Source organism: Harpia harpyja, chromosome 16 (genome assembly GCF_026419915.1).
Source record: "Harpia harpyja isolate bHarHar1 chromosome 16, bHarHar1 primary haplotype, whole genome shotgun sequence".
Lineage (NCBI taxonomy): Eukaryota > Metazoa > Chordata > Aves > Accipitriformes > Accipitridae > Harpia > Harpia harpyja.
In genome coordinates, this window is record NC_068955.1 from 24,363,249 (window position 1) to 24,381,229 (window position 17,981).

General features: G+C 41.4%; 1 protein-coding gene across 4 annotated transcripts in view; it reads right to left on the reverse strand.

Annotated features, from left to right (window-relative positions):
* KIAA1549L (KIAA1549 like) overlaps positions 1-17,981 on the reverse strand; it is a 139,399-nt gene that overhangs the window by 75,091 nt on the left and 46,327 nt on the right. For 2 of the 4 annotated variants that reach the window (XM_052811419.1, XM_052811417.1), the window contains exon 2: positions 212-544. In XM_052811419.1, the coding sequence (XP_052667379.1) occupies positions 212-544 (333 nt within the window). Of the gene's footprint in view, positions 1-196; positions 545-17,981 lie in introns of all 4 variants that reach the window. The other 2 variants (XM_052811418.1, XM_052811416.1) reach the window with 1 other exon arrangement.

Consider the following 17,981-nt stretch of genomic DNA (forward strand, 5'->3'; position numbering starts at 1 on the left):
GGTTTTGAAAAGTTAATGGCATGAGGTGACTGAATTACCAATGAGGAGAATGATGGTGATGGAACAGCAGCAAGCATGTCTGCTCCTGATGTGCTTGCTTTTGAAATGGAAGGTGTTTCTAATGGTATTAGCTGAAATGGCACAGCTGTACTCGAATGTGTCACTGATGGTGTAGTGGACAATGTGGCAAACATACCAAGTTGAGGCAAACCTGATACAGCAGCTGTTTCATCTGCATCTTGAGATGATGACCTCAGAGGCGACTCAGCTGAAACTTCAGCGGGTTCCTGGGATGCACTGCTTCCACTGCCTTGATAAAGGGTGGCCGACAGATGAGTTTGATCCAAAGTCCTGGTACGCGTGCCAGTCAGTGTTGTTTTTATCATCTGAAGCAAGTTTGCATTCTCCAAAGTCTGTCCCATGGAAATATCAGCTACTGAGGAAGTCTTCGTTTCTGTGGAAGGCCGTGTTGGTGATAGTATAGATCTCCAATTAGGAAAAGATCCTGTAGAAGGAGCAACGTTGATATGCTGTTGCCTGATACCTGTAAAATAATAAGTAAAATGAGTATATTCTTCCCCAAAAGGAAGAGGAGTTGTCTTGGTGCAAAAAATCACAACGCAAAATGCATTATGTTTAGTAAAATCAGTGATTTTTTTTTTTTTTGTAGTCAAAGGGCACAAAAAATCAGATAAATTAAAAAAAAAAAAAACACACCACCACAAAAAACAGTGGAAGGTACAGTGTGACAGATTACAAACCCCTCAAGTCATTTCACCTGACAGAAGAATAAGGAAAGCTTCCTAGAGCATACTATTTCAAAATACTACTTTTAACTACTATGGTTCAACATACTAAAATACACCTTCTTAAGCTTGGGACAATTCTTGAGGGTATCAGCAGTCACCCTGTGTCAAAATATTATGTGAGAAGATGGGTTTAGAAGCAGTGTAGAAAGGGAATAGATTTTGACAACTAAGCTTCACTGACTTGGCATGCAGTCTGACATGGGAATAGAGTCAGCATTGGCTGGGTTCCTGCAGGATGCATCTGGAGGTGCTCATCTTGCCAGTTCTAATAATGCATGCAATTATAGACACAAAAGGAAGAAAATAAAACAGGGATGAACATGAGGAAAGGGGGGCAAGATCCAAAACAAATTAGGAAATTAAACTCCTTTTTTGATATGTGCAGATGTACAACGCATCATTTCAAACACCAGTTTACTCTACATTCAACACCATAATGCTCCTTGGCTTTGTTTTCTTAAAATGATTACTGTTATTCTAAAATCGTAGCATGGGAAATCTCACATTCTTACTAATTTAAAGATTAAGATTCACTCAAGAGTAAAATTTAAGGTTTTTTTTTTTTACCCTCCCCTCTGCTGAGATAACAGATCAAAACTCAGTACTGGCACTTGGTACCATGCCAAGCTGTGTCCCCTTGCATAGCTAATGAGGCACAATATGGAGCTAGTCCCTGCCCTCCAACTGCAGCGCATCTGGATCAGACACAGAGGATGCCAACCTCCTCCATCCCCCTGCGAATAACTCCAGCGTAATGGCGTGGAAGAGTAAGCAGAGGCAGACCTTGAGATACATGATTATAAAATGGGCTGGACGTTAGTTCCAGCCACCAATGAACCCAACAGTCAGAGCCAACAGCACCAAAGGGGATCAGCCCACACAAACAGGAGCCAGCAGCAGAACACCATACAGCGCGAAAGAGGAAAATGGGTCACGCTGCGCCTTTTTAAAGCTAAATTTCTTTCTTGTGATACCCTTGCGCAACACCGCCCATCATCCATATGCACAGGCCAACGCAGATGATTAGAGCTCCTTCAGGCTCCTGTATGCATTCAACAGGAACATGCTGGAATTACGTTCAGCATGGCATTTTCACTCTACAAAAAAACCAAACCAACAAAAAAAAACAAAAAAGAAAACAAACAAACAAAAAAACCACCCACAAAAAAACCCCAAACCAACCAACCACAGATCTTCCCTTTTATCGCTGTGTTTAAGAGCTTTATTAAGCCATGGTGAAGAATGGCCAGTATTATCCTTCTTCCACTGAAATGCAAGAATGAATATAGAATCCAGAAGCAATTTGTTTTAGGGGAACAGCTCCAGGATGGGTTACAGAACAGAGCTCTGCCCTCCTAGCAACGAAAAAGGTCCCCAGACCTTTCACTTAACACAGGTTAACTCGCACACTAGCATTTTAGAGAAAAGCAAAGGTAGGCAGACACAGGGCTACCTACAGCAACGAGAGAGAAGCAGGCTAAGGGGAAGCCCAATCAGCCTTTATGAAGCTGCACCAGAAGATGAGCAGGGTGGACAGGAGGCTGCAGGGTCCACCGGGGAACCTGACCCACCAGCAGAGGTTTGCAGCACAAAAGTAATGCTTTTGTATTTGCGCCATGACTGCTGATGTGTCATTTGGGGACTGGAGAACTAAACGACTGGTGTGGCCTGATCTCTGATATTCTACATGCTCCACCATATGGTGGGAGGCACACCATGATTTAGACTGCGTTTTGGTGGCTTTTCCTTCCCCATTACAGTCAGGCAGCTTTTTAACAGAAGGTAGGAAAGAAGACGATGTGTATCTTGCTCAGCTAGAATGAATTCAAACATATGCTTGAAATTTAGAACGAGATGATGTGCTTTGCAAAATCAGGCCTTAGGCAACCTACAGTTTAAATTTCTGTGAGATCATCTCAGCTGATGAAGTCATCACTACCCGATCTGTTACACCTCAAACTGTCTCGTTTCACCTCTGAACTGAAAAGCCGTACCGAAAAGTGAATGCAAAGCTTTCACATGGGATTTTTTCTAGCACTTAGGGAACGCGCATCCTAAAGGGGAATTAAACAAGTCAGTGTTTTCTTGCTTTCTAAAACGGCAAAATCTGTCAACATCAATCCGCACACAGTCTGCGCCATTCCTCATATTTCTTCACGCTTTGGTTTAATGAGAATGATTACGAACAGAGAGACAATATAAACCTTAAAAAAGCATTGAATTGATGTTACCACATTTTAACAAGAAGTAAAGAAAAGCTCAAATAGTACAAAGAAGATAAAACACTGAATAAAAATGTCCTCTAACCACTGCTTAATTCTAGTCCTTCAGTTCTTGTTTCTTCCATTCCATACCAACTGGCAATTTTTCTCTTTATGTCCATTAATGAAGTAAAGCTCTTGAGTTACTGAAGGTTTAAAAAAAAAGATACAATATTCTGCAACCGATATACAATGCTGGCATTCCACTGCAGCAATTTTTCTTTGATTCTACCTTTACAGAAAGATACTGACCTTCAGCAGCTATTTCAAATTTTTGCCATAAATTCAACATCCTGGTAGTAACTGGACGCAGCAGGTAAAAGGCAAAATTATCATCCCAACACATGGAGTTTAAACTGAAGTACATACTCTTTGCTTGAGAATTGGTAGGATATCAACAACTACAGATGCTTATCACATACTGTGCAAACCAAGACTGTATCATGGAAAAGGGGCAGACATGGGAAAATATATCACTTCTACATCTATCAACAGCTGAAAACATTTGATGAAAAAAGACAACCAATTCAAATCAACATGAAAGTCACAATGAGAACTCCACCCGGCATCATTGTGGACTGAGCCACTGCTTGTACATACCACTAGCTGTTTCTCATGTCTGAAGATTACCTGTTCTTTCATACTTCAGGCTATTGACTAACCACCACCTCCAACAATCCTGAAACCCATTTAGCAGTTACCTCATTACAACAACCATCATTGATTAGGGATCTTTCCATTTGCAATAATGAGGAACATCTATATGCCACAGCAGGAAGTTAAAAATTGATCCAGTTTAGAGAAAATCACAGCTTTCTAATGTCTAAGCCCTTTTGTGCACACCTAAAGGAGTAACAGGGTCCAAAGAGGAGCAGAGGCGACCAAGAGGAAGACCAACATCTCCCCTCACCCCCCCTCTAATAAAGTAAAAGGGATAGCACATTAGCATAGACACCCTGTGCCTGTCAAAGGTTGAAGGTGATGCATACGTCTAATTAATGTGCGACAGTAAAAAAGGATAATTAATTATGCACCTCTGGAGCAAGAGGTCTCACTTATTGTCCAACTTCTGTGGTGTCTCAGGAGCAGGGGCAGTTGCGTGTTATTCTTCACACAGGTTTGGTTATTTCTAGTGAGAAAACAAGTTGGTAAGGAAATCTCCCCTGGAAAAAAGTAGTGGCTAATGAGAATGCCTGTCTATTTGCCATGCCCATAAGATCTATAGTTCATAGAATCATAGGAAATCTCAGGCTGGAAGAGACCTATATGGAACATCAAGTCCAACTCCCTGGTCCTCGTAGGACAACCTAGAACTAAATGATAGACTAAAGGCATCATCCAGATGGTCCTTGAACTCTGACAGGGTTGGTGCCATGACCATTTCCCTGGGGAGCCTGTTCCAGTGACCAACCACCTTCTCAGTGAAGAACCTTTCCTGAGGTCCAATCTGAACTTCCCCTGATGCAGCTTCATTCCATTTCCTCGTGTCCTATCGCTGGTCACCAGAGAGAGGAGATCAGCACCTCCCCCTCCGTTGCGTCTGTTGAGGAAGTTACAGACTGCGATCAGGTCACCTCTCAGCCTTCTCTTCTCCAAACTGAAGAAACCAAGTGACCTCAGCCGCTCCTTGTAAGTCTTGCCCTCGAGGCCTTTCACCCTATACTCTGGACACACTCTAATAGTTTGATGTCCTTCTTATATCGAGGTGCCCAAAACTGCACACGGTACTTGAGGTGGGGACGCACCAGTGCGGTGTATGAAGAGATCAAACTGCTTATCTGTCCTGCTAATATTTGAAACCATGGTCCTGTTTGCTTTATGCCATAATAACGCAAAGACCTATAATGAGCAACACGAGTGTTCTGCGGATGCCGCGGCGCATATTCTCTCGTCTGCCCTGCCTGCCTGCTGGCAGGCGACCAGCAAGAGGAGCAGCCACGGAGAAGGCTGTAAGACCCCAACAGCAGAGCTCCTCTCAGGATAGATGAGTATCTGCTTGTTAACACGCTCACAAAATGAATTCAGCTCCAACTGAATTAAAAAAACCAAACCTACAACAAAACCAAAACAAACCAACCAATAAAAACCCCACAACAGTTGGGATTCAAACATTTCCCTCCACAAAAAGGCTAAAAAAAAAAAAAAAAGTTTGAGAACCTCAACTGAACAACAGCCTACGACTGAGCCAAGGGAAACACAATGACTACCCAGAGTTTCCCGCATTGTCGTGGCAGCAGAGAAATACTGTTTTGCCACTTCTGAGCCATTACAAAATATCAACTCAAAGGTATCTTCAACAACAGAAGATTTTTGTTGTCTTGACTTCCATTTCATTACTCACAGATCATCTGGGTTAGTAACATTTAAGAGTGAAGCTGATAAAGAAGACATTTGGAAATTTTATTGTACGACCGACCAAGACATCTTCCCATTATATATATAGATAGATACATCTTTTCATAACCTTCAGCATATTGAAGGCAGGATTTCAGTTTTCAAATTAATTTGCTTCAATTTTTAATTTCTGAGACAAAAAAAATTTACTAAAAATAATTCCCTAATGCTATTAACTATTGTAAAGTCTAAATTTTAATAATACAATAGTATCTATATAAGAGTAACTACAGCCATCTAAAGGATGGTGGAAATCCAAACATTCAATTACAAAAGCAATCTGGATTTTATACAGGTCTAAATCAATCAGCTCTAAGGCAAAGCAATTCCAAAAATAACTTAAAAACTCTAAAAAAAAAAAAAAATCAGCTTGTGAGAAACACAATTACTTACAAACTTATATAAAAATAACAATCTACTTACAAGATAAGCGCTGTTGAGAGACACCATTTACCACTTTACCCCAGTCTACCCAGTTATAGATAGCACTATCCTAAGGCTGCACTGCACCTTAAAAACAATGCCACTATTATATCAAAAAAATGCATATTTTTTACCTTCTCACAAGCATGAAGTTTCCTGCTTATCATTGTTTTACCATGAAAGACTGAGTGATCAAAGGTCAGATGTGACTGACATGGGATACGATAGGGAAATAAACAGAAAAAGAATCTCTGTTACACCAGTGGAAAAAGGCACCCCCCTACTCACAGGGTTATGCAATTTACTTCTGTTGAAGAATATAAAGGCTACACAGTATGATGATAGCATCAACAAGCACGTTATCTGAGCCACTTCCGAGTTTCCTAAAATAATTTTTTTTTTATTCATTAGGAATTTACAATTGGAAAAATGGCACAAGGAGTGCAGATTTCACAGGTCAAAGGATATGAAATATGCTACCAATAAAAGACACAAATACTCAGCAAAGCATTTATAACAATAGCTATGTAGCATACCAAAATTTTATTCACTGTACAGAATGGTAAAACTTAGTTATGCCTTCATAATACCTGTTATTCCAGCCATACACTGATGAAATTATTACATCACAACCTATGCATCCCACACATCTCACTTTTGGCACCATTCCACAAAGCCATTTGCAGCTTAATTTCACACCTTTTGCATAGCATTTAACCTGCAAGTGATTTCTAGCCATGTCAAAAAGCCTATCCACAAACACACGTACTGAGCCCCGGTTCACACGCCCCGAGCCACGATGCCCGTTTCTGCGGTCGGTGTGGTTCGGGTCAGCCCTCGGAGGAACCTGCCCACAGGGATCGCCAGGCTCAGGCAACGCACTGGAAGGGAGAGCACACAAATACGCGCATTTTTGGCAGCTGCCAGCCCACAGCTACTACGGCAGGAATGGATGGTGGAGAGGCGGAGAAAACTGCTTCCTTGGGATTGCACTAACTATCTCAAAAGAGCGAAGGCAGCACAAATAAATCCTGTTCTGCGACCTCCTTAATATCAATTTCTTTATGCAGATTCTGGGAAAAGTTTACAGTAATTCAATGGACTGATTCTCACATTTGCTTCGGTTGTAACTTTTCCCAAATTAGATATTGACCTTCCAAACCCAAAATTCTGACCTGGAGGATTAAAACACAGATCTTCACACCAGCACCTGAGGTTGTTAATGTCCTTGCCTCTATTTACCTGTAATAGCCAGCAGCTACAAGAGCCAGTCATTACAAACAAGCACCATCTCCCATCAAAAAAATCCCTCTACCCAGTGATCTTAGAAAACGATATCCGAGAACTACTATTAATTTATTTTTGACAACCAGGAAAATATTTTGTCCCCATACCACCAGAATTCTGTTTAAACAAAACAGTTTTTCAGTGAGAAAAACTGTACAAGGAGGTACCATATTGCACAAAGTTTTCTTCTCAACAAACAAAAGTTTGGACTTTATAATAAATAACAGAAAAATGTTTGGACACAATATTAGGTCATTTCAATTGCACGGCCGTATTTTTGCCCATGTGAAAATCAAAGCAGCAATCTCTTCTGTTAGGAACGTTTGTGCACCTTCCCCTCTCTCACAGGTGGATTTCCCTTTGGGTACCAAGGGAAACGCACCATCAGCAAAGCTTGGCATCGAGGGCAACCTTTTAGCCATGAAATGAAAACATAGGGCTGCAATGAAATTGTACTTCTCTCCCGCTTTCAACGTGTCCTGCCTTCATTGCTTACCCAGCTCAAATGTAAGCTGGCTGGGATTTGAGAGAGCAGAGCCGAGCCTGCAAAAGCTTCACGGCTGTCATCAATATTTGCTTCAGGAACCGACAGACTGGTGTGACTTGTACCAAGCGCCAGCCTCGCCTGGGGGTGAAACATGTCTCCTCCACCATGCAGGCAGCTCTGCCGGCATGCTTTAATTGCATCCAGCAAGCGGGGATGGAGGTGAAGAGCAGTAGAAGAGACAATAGATTAGCCAGGGTAAAATAACATGCTCCTGTCGTCGAGGAAACAATTCTGCCACCGGCAATTCCAGCTGCATCATCTGCATGTTGTATTCACAGAGCAGATGTTCAGCCGGATCATTAGGAAATGCAGGAAAGAAGAGCGTGGCAGCGGAGGATTTCAAAGCCATGCAGTGCTGCAGGATAATTGCACATAATCATATAGAAACCAGAAGGTGCTACGGGGGCTTTTGTCCTTGCTCCTGCTGAATGTACCTGTTACCATTTCTGCTTCGGTTTATCGGCTCAGGTACAGAATTTAAGTGAATGAATGACACATCTATCTATATATTTTTTTTAGTTTTTATTGCTTATTCAGCAACACTTTTAGGATCAATGCTTTTGTGAGCCTGACAGCCTGCTTTAGCACACTGCTTATCTATTTGTAAGCACGTGTTTATACAAACTTTTGTAAAGGAATTGTGTTTATTCAGGGAAGTGTATATAGACACTGCTAGCATCAGCATAATTGATTTAATTAACAATGTAGCAAAAAAAAATTCAAGGTCATTTGGGAACGTGCAATGCCAAAGCTGCCAGTTCTCATGATTCTACCTTGAGTCTTACAATATTTGAGGGGCTTTTTTAGTGGAGAAAACAAAACAAACCCAAAAAAACCCGCATCCCTGAAGTGAAACAGACTGTATTAGTATTTCAGCTTTCATTCTTTACATGGAAATTCTGAATTCTTGTGGTCATGCGGTAAAAGAAAACGAAAGCACTTTAAAATCCCATGATTTTTATGCAAATCACACTTTTAGAGGACTGACTTTTTTTTTTTTTAATTTCTGGAGCTAGGACAGACTGTAAGGGTGCTACCAAATTCTGAATGAGCTTGAGAAGAGTTTTGGGGCCAAACTCTGATCTGCTTAGACTCCTTGGGAGTTAGGCAGCAGAGTACAAGAAATGGGGACTCATCTTAGTTTTTCCACTAGTAGTTACAAGTCAACGATAGTACAGCTTTCTCAGTATATGCAATAAAAATGTGTATTCTTAACTACAAGCTACTCCTTTAATAAAGCTTTCAGAGTTTAAACTCCCCCTGCAAAATCAAACACAAGAGGAGACTGAAGAGAATCCCTACTAAAAGCCAAGTAGATTATTCTACAAAGGAAAAAAAAAGAAAAAATTATTGTCTCCAGAACTTTTTTAAACAAACGATAGTGCTTTCAAAGGGCTGAACTGTGCACCAAATTACATAATAAGATATATTTTGACATGCTGGTTGGGTAATTGTGAATGTTCCCTTGAGCCAAAAAGCTTTCTGCTCACCAAACCAAGCACATCAGCAAGAGAATCTTTTTTGCACGTAACAGCTGAGGCTGTAACCTGGGAGCGGAGAAGACGCTCCGGTCTACGCTCTGCCAGCGCTAGGACGGCGACTCGCTTAATCCGCTGCGGCGGCGGCGGCTCCTGCCACCCTGCCCGAAACCCCGCTCCCCCGCCGGAGGGGAGGCACCCTCCTCAGGGCTTCGGCAGAAGCCAGAAGCCTAGGCTGGGACACCAAAACACCGACGTGCCCGCGCACGTTCCTTTGGTGCTGCAGGCGCGAGAGCCTCCAGCAGCGAGACGGTAACGAGCAGGTTGGCGGCGCGAGCATCTTCAGCCGCTGCTACTGTTAATTGAGCGTATTTGAGTGTTACTCCTCTGAGCGCTGCTCATTTTACAGCCGAGCAAGCCTAGGAGTAGAGAGCGCTCGGATTACTGCACGTTATAGACCAAAACAGTTGCAAAGGAGAAAATGAAATCCAAGAATTGCGGATTATCACAGCGTCGGCTCTACCTGATACGTATACATACTAGAGGCATCAGCTGTGAACGGGTACATTGTGTGGCTGTAGCTAAGCAGTGTGCAACTCAAATGCCTGACACCATGTCCAGACAACCCGAAAACTTCTTAATTTCAATTTATTTGATTGATTTCAGAGCTCTGAAGTTACAGTTACTAGATGCAACACACATGCAAGCGCCAAGGCCAGGGGAGGACAAGCTCTCTGTGTTTTCCAGTGACTATTTCAGGCCAAGACACAGAGGGCAGACAGGCAGGCTGTGCCCTGGGCACTCCCGTGCTTGTCTCCAAGATCACGGAGGCAAACCCTCTTTGGGGTCTAGCCCAGCAAGATAACCAGGAAAGAAGTTAATCCTCTCTAAGGAGAGTTACGGTCTCAGAGGTGCCACATACATAGGATCAATACAAGGACAGAGGTTTCCACAATGTCTTTTGCTACTCTCAAGCTCTTTCCGCTGCCTGTGGCCTCTGACTGTAACGAAGGACAAAGAGGTGAAGACCAGGAAAGAAAATGTAGGTCACGCACAGAAGCATCCTGCTTTCTCTGTCTGCACAGCATTCAGTACTGCCCCACTGATAATGCTTTCAAAGTATGAAAGTCACTGCTCTTATTGGGGGGGGGGGGGAATAATCAGTATCTTACTGATTTTTAGAGTAGAAAAATTTCTGGGCACACCGAAGAGAGTGTCTGAAAAGACCACTCAACATTTGAAGTAGAGCAAATAACATACCTTTTTTAAAGAGGCAACAAAACAATAATCAAGTCCAAATTCTACTCTCTCCAAGATTTGCACCAAATAACCAGTTTTTATCCATCCTGGCAAACAATGCAATTTCTGATTCTAAAAAAAAGCAAAGTCTACTACTTGGCCCCAGAATGCAAAAAGGTTAAATCAATGAATGTTTAAGATCCACTAGCATGAATGAGCTAATAGACAAATATTGAGTTGAAATCTGGCACATCCTTCTTTGGAGGGGACTCCTCTTTATGTCAATGAATGAGACTACAAACATAAGGTCTTGCTGAGAAAGAGTCCACATAAAATGAATGGGTTTTTTTCTTAGATTAGAAAAATTCTTTTCCTGAGCAGGCTTGACAGCACCGAGGCGAGGCACAGCACAGAGAGCTGCTTATTAAGGCTTTGGGTTTTTTTCCTCTCTCTCCACTTAAGAAAAGGACAGAAACTAGGAAGAAAGCCTTATACATGTCATCTTAATTTGTTCTTTCTTACGTACTGACTTTTCAGAAATTATCAATTTAGAGGCAATCCCTTTTAAAAAAAATCAGATTTTTTTTTGTTGTTGTTATTCAATATTGCCCTTTGATTCCTACCTTTTACAAATGTAGCAAAGGCCCTCTCTCGAGAGGAGGGAAATCACATTCCTATGAAGGAAACTTTCAGCTTCCAGGGAGCTGTCAGAGAGCTTCCTGAGGTCAAGTCAGGATGATGGAGCAGCGACTAAATTCTTCTGAACAACAAATCAACCTGCAACTTTGCTATGACCTGCAGCGGATATTCAACATGAAGTGCAATATACATTACAATTAAAAATTACATCTTAGTGAACTATGCATATCAACTAGGTAATTAATTCTTAAGCTCCTTGTCTGCTCTACAGTAGATGAGTACTTGGCTCAGGCTAAAAACTATCTTGCAAATGTTTAAAAATTATTTCCATTTTCTATGACTTTCACCGTGCTCTGCACAGTTCATTAGCCTTTATTTTCAGGATCTTTTCTTTGCTGCATAAAAGTGTCAATAGCTCAAGTTTATAGCAATATGTCACGCCATTTCACTTCCTCATCTCTTGGAAATCGCTGCAAATACTTGTCTCACAGGACACCATTACTGTCAGTAATAAAAAAATCAGCCACCCCCATTGATAGAGTGCAAGAGGCTAAAAGCACAAAGGGGGAGTCCAGTCCCTGGTGGTAAAAAGGTTAAATAACTGCCCAGTCAAATCTAACTTTTCAGTCACGAATTAAAATCCAGAAGAAATGTTATGCAAATGCAAATATATAACATCTGCTTCTGAATCTGACAAATAAATGGTAACATTGGCAGCCTGTGGGGTTCCCAAGAATGCTGGAGAAATCCCTTAGCTCCCAGCCCAGCTCCAGGCTCCCCTGCGAGCGACGCACACTCGGACCACCACCAGGATGCAGGTGCCAACATCTGCTCCTCACCTATTTCCCTGCAAAAGCGATGAGCCTCTCTGCATCCTTCGGGAAGCCCTGTCCCTCATACGGAGAGCTCGGTCCCATGCAGGCTGTACCCCTGCACTTCTCCGACACGTTCAGATGCAAGTTCTATATTCTACAGTGGTATTTAATTTAGAGGCATCAACATACTAGTACAGGCACCAAATGTACCAAACCCAATGTTCACAAAGACCCAAACACAGGGAGAAAGTAGGTATACGTACTCACAGACCATAGCTCTGCTCTTGCATTGGCTGCCTAAACATGAAAAATGTCAGTACTAATCAGTGATGTGGTATTAAAAAGTTAATTCTTTTCCCTAAGATAATGGTATCGGCATTTTCTGTCAAGTAATTAGACAACAGCATCTCACCTGTGAAATGACAGGAGTCCTAAAAAAAAAAAAAAAAATTAATATCATACAGCAAAAGCAGGATGACTGCTACAGGTACAATCATTTTTTAGTAACAGTTGAAGTCACTTTTAATTGTAAAACCAGTAAATAGTTAACAGTTACCAAAGTGGGCAGCTGGTTCTCAAAAATAAGACACACTGCCTGGAACAAAGGGCATTATTAGAAAGAAAAGATGCTGCTATTTCCAGATGGTGCCTGAACAGCACTGCACAAGTCGGTGGACCTCTTAATTTAAATCTCCAAAGTCCTGTAGAAAGGTTCAGGGCTCATGATAGAAAACAATTAAAGTATTCCCTCTGAAAAGTTTAAAACCAGACAAATAAGATATATTTTCTCCTCCATAGCAGTATGGTTTGCTTGGCTGTCTTCTGTTGTGCTTTAGTTAACGGGACTCACGTGCTCCGTCACATTGCACCTTACGGAATGGTAAAAATGGCTCTGGTAGGAAAGCAATTGAAAATGCTTCCCCCTTGGACTCCCAACTGAAATCTGTCTAACTTCTAATTTAACTCAGAACTAAACCCCCAAAAAGCCTGGCTCTGTGACCCACTTTGGGTACAGCCACAATACTTCTTGTCACTTGCGTGCTGCTCTTTTTGCTAAAGTTTCATAAGATTTTGTTCTCTAAAAATTTCTGGAAGCTATTTCCAAAAACAGCCTCTAACCAAACCAGACCCTAATTTCTTTCCAGCCACTGAGTTAATCTTTAGAGACATGGGTGGTCACTTTTAACAAAAAGAGAAAGACAATGTCCTACTCAGACAGGCTTTTCCTTTGTGCATACACTATGCAAACATTTTGCATTTATGTAAGTAGAAGTGAATAACTGGATTTTAAAGCTCTCGGGCTAACTGGGATTTTAGGAGCATTACTACTACACTGTCAAACAGATGCACTATACAGCATTCAAGAAGGTTTTCCATTAACCTGCTCTATGCTGGTATTGCTATTGAAATGAGATAATTCAAATGAGATAGGGATAACTGGGGGAAACTAATGAATACAGAGTATTTTTTAAAAAATGAAAGAAAGATATATGAAGAGAAAAGGCATGGAGGAAGAAGGTGCTAAAACTGCCAGCTCATGCAGTTACTCTTACTACCAATTAAGAGTTGCTCAGGTGTCAAAATACCAGTGTTAAGATCTGAGTCCCTGATGCTACCAAAAAGAAATCCTGACCATCCAAGGCTTTGCTTCAGGTAAGATGAGAAGCGTAAGGTGAAAGTTTCTTTCCATAACCTTCCTGACAGGTGACTTATTGCACAGATCAGGGCAGCGCTTAAACAAATTCCTTAAGTCAGATTTCTGTCACTTCCAGGTACTTTTTCGACACATGCTCTTCCTCACCGTCAAGATTTACTGCCCTGGATGCCAGGAAAACGGGGAACCGCACACACGAACATAGCCACAGAGGTGACATGTCAGACTTACGAGAAGTAATTTGCATTCAAAGACTGCTGCTCTTCTTTCATGGACCAGGACACTGTTACAGTAAACTGGTGACTTCATGGATGAACCACCGTTAAGTAGGACTAAAATTGTGAGTACAGTAAAGAGTTAAAGTGTGGATGCTGAACATACAAAAAAAAAAAAAAAAAAAAAAATCAGAAGAGGCTCATGATACTTGCACAAGCAGAAAAAAATCTGTAAATTCATTTTTCAGATATCCATTTGGCTCAGATAAATCTACCTTGTGATTTTTAAAATTCTCTCAGTGAATGGTGCTGCTTTGCCACCTTCTCCTCCAGGGTCTGTCCTTCCCCGCCAGCCCCAAGAGGAGCACTAGCGTGAGCTGTGGGACCTACCCTGCTCCCCAGCAGCTCTCTCACTACGTCTGCTGCAGCTCTGTCTGCTTTTCTGCCCCTTTGTAATGCTCTGAGAGTCCCAGGTAGGAGCTTGGATCACCTGCAGAGCAAAGGCGAGCCAGCACCGAGAGTTAATACAGAATTAGAGCTTCACTGGCCAAAAGTTAGCCAAGGAGAAAGTCTTTTTTTGCATAATACCAAACAGGCTACCTTGAAAGAGCAAAGAAAAGCAGGTGGAGGGAGAAAAAAATTATTAAAAAAAAAATCAAGACAACTTCTGGCTTCACGATTATCTATGCCCGACGCCACTTCAGACCCGAGCAGCAGCACCGTATCCCCGAGGAACACCCAAAATGCTCCTTTGCACCTGTGTAACAAGAGCACGACAAGGTGAACACCACCCTCAAGGCAGTCCCTCAACCTGCTGGAGACCTCTGTGGCCCCCCACGGAGAGGGACACGTGGGAGACCCCCCACCTTGGTGTCCGAGCTAAAAGGCAGGTGCTGTTTTGAATTACCTTAAACTGAAGGCAAATGCTTTAGTTGCAGGAGAGGGCAGAAATGAGATTGTAATTCTGGTTACAGTCTAGAGGTTTGTCTTGTTGACTTTCACATTAATTTCTTTTTCATGGTTTTACTAAAACTGATTTGAATCTTAAATGAAGACTAATAATTCATTTCATTCTTCACTGACTACTGCTTTTTCATTAACAGGTGATACTTAAAATAGTACAAGGAATGTATCCAGAATTTCAATTAAAAATCTAAATGTTAACAATTTTCTGCATGAATCAAAGATTTGTCATCTCAGAAATTGTAATTTCAAAGTGATAAATATGCTTCAGTCACGTTCCCTTTCTGCAAACCACCAGGCACCATGTTTCTCATCCAAAAGCTTCTTTTATTGCAGCAATTATTTAAAACTCTGCCTAGACATATTAAAACATTGACAATAACAAAAATAAATGTTGACAACAGAATGCAGTATATTACATGACTTAATAGCATCAATCACAGGATCCCAGTTTGCAGCTATCACAATGAGGCTGCACTGCTGAAATAAGGTGGTTTGCTGGCAGTGCAAAATTTAGCTTGAAGCTAAAAAATTAATACTACACATTTACCCCCATGATAAAGAAACAATGCTACAGAATAACAGCGGATTAAAAAGGGAGCCTATACTACAGAGCGAGCCAGGATGTGTTTAAATTCTGTCTCCCTGTGTGTGGCTAGTTGTGTTCTACCATGAAAGCATAATTTTCTTATCATCTGAGTAAGGTTTAGCACAGCAGGAGAGGAAAAAAAAACATGAGTTGATCCAAGCTGTCAATTCAATTTGTTTATGACAACTATTTCAATCGAAATATGGCCTGCTTTCTTCTTACTCAACTTTTTTTTTTTTAATTAATTACATAAATACATTCCAACTTGTTGTAAAGATAGTAAATCTAATCTCCGCTGCCGTGAACCTACTGTTACCACTTGCATTTTTGTAAAAGTAAGCAAAACCCATTTAAATGCAGGTCACTTAATGCCATCCCGTCACAGGAGGGGACTGAAAGTGCTAGCATTGTATCTTGACTCCAGTTTTAAAGCCCACCCTTTCTACAATAGTTGTATAAATCAGCCTTAATGCAATTAAGAATAAATACTTATCTTTTGATCCGAGAGCATTTTGAACTTGCCTTGCACAGCTGTAAAGAGCTGCAAGAGCAGCAGGGCAGGGATGCATCAGGCCCGCTGCAACTGTCCGTGCTTCAGCAATTCACTGCATCTCAAATCTAGCAAGCGAATGGCAGGATGTGCTCTTGAAAATTTGTGGTATTTTTTAAAACCCCGTAAAAATAACCCATAAATCATCAACCATTTTTACTTATTTTATTGTTTTAAACTTTTTTTTGGTCACCAGCTTTCCCAGGGACTCGAGGCTGATGAGGAAGTCTAAACGAGAAATCTGACAAATCACCCAGCAGTACCTCCAGTCAGGCCAGGCATACAAGCAATAGAAAGTAGTACATGGATACCACTACAGGCAAGTTATACATTCTGGATTCCAATGAGAAATACATTAATTGTTATTTATTTATTAAGCTCCTGGCTGTAGCTTCCCCCCCCCCCCCCCCCCCCCCCGTGTAAGCTGTTGTGTTAGTCACCTTCATTTTCCAGGTATCGTCATCGTATGGAAAGAGATACATTAAGAATCAGTAACAAAGTGTACTCTATATATATGCAAGTAATCTAGGTAGAAAAAAATCCCCAATTTAAATTTGATACTCAGTAGATCAAAATACAGTATGTAGAAAAAGTATTGAGTAGACTACAGACAGCAGGTTAAAATGGGAGACTGCACCTCTGCTCAGGCCAACTCAGGAAATCTAATTTACCAAGAACAACATAATGGATGCAACATCAAAGTCTTTGAAATCTCTTGGCATTATCATAAGAAAAAAGAAATCTTCAGGAACTTTATTTAATTGTAGACGCACATTAGTCATGCTGTCACACTGCACCTGGTATCACACAACGTGCCTAGAGGTATGCGTTTCAGTTATTCGAGAAATACCACAGTGAGCTAAGTGAAAACAACATTTGGGAGGCAACAAATATCATTCAGTGGGTCCCCTGAGTGTGGCGAAGGGCTCTAAGATTAAAAATAAATTAGCATGTTCAGTCTTCCATAAGAGTTCAGGCATTCTGCGCTGCGCTGACTCAACCTCCGAGCTGACCTGCAGCCAAACCACGTTTGCAGTGGGGGTTTAGAGGAACAATCACCGGTGATTTAACTACAGCTTTCCTCAGACTCCAGCAAAATAAGTCCTTGCTGGCCTACGGTTTCTTCAGGAAAACGTGGTCTCTCTAAGCAAGGACAAATAAATGCTGGGGTAAGGTTTGCACCGATACCAAGAATAACATTGCTCCCTACTTATAAGATACAATGCCAAAAAGAACCCAAAAAACAACCACCCACCATTTGGACAAATATCCTGAAGATAATACCATTCCCTTAGAAGGACAGGCAGAGGAGGAATCAGTGTTCAGCGATCAATGACCTCTGGTAAATGACCTGCTGCTTGACTACAGGTTAGCTCACAATTCAACAAGCAGGCTTGCCTGCAGACAAGCCATTTCTTGAAAAAAAATTAAAAAATAAATAAAACCCACCATTGCATTTTCAGGTAGATAATCGATAATGTTTCTTTCTAGATTTTATTATATATTGAATTATATATATATAATTGCTTAGGTAAACTGAAATACAACCACTTCAACATCCAGGTGAGTCATAAAGCATCATCAAGAAAGTTCCTATCCAAAATATTGAGTATCTGCTTTAACTGAGCACTAATTTATTTATTTTTTTAATAAGAAATACGTCAGTTACTGAAACTTTACTTTCCTGTGGCATGATGAGTTCCCCTCTTTACCTTCTCTGCTGTCTCTAGAAGGGTTTCAGACCCAGCCTTGCGTGCCAGGCATCCTAGGCAAACCACCATTAACCACAAACCTCACAGAGGCACCAGTTTGCGGCGGTGGTTTGGACCCTGTGGGCAGCCCACCCTTACCAAACCCATTCTTGCTGCGAATCATTTCCCCGCTGGGGCAAATCCCATCTCTGCATCCATCCACAATTACTGGCTTGGGAACTTCTTCACTTGGAAAGGACATGCCGAGCACAGACATGTAGACCTGTGCAGTATTTTCCATGAAGACTTTTATCCTCTCTGTGGGAAGAAGGCAGTTATACAAAAGCATTACTGAATTCTGTGCTCAACCAGCCTTCCCCCAATATTTCCGATGCATGTAGGGACCAGCCTGGAAAACAGAGCGATG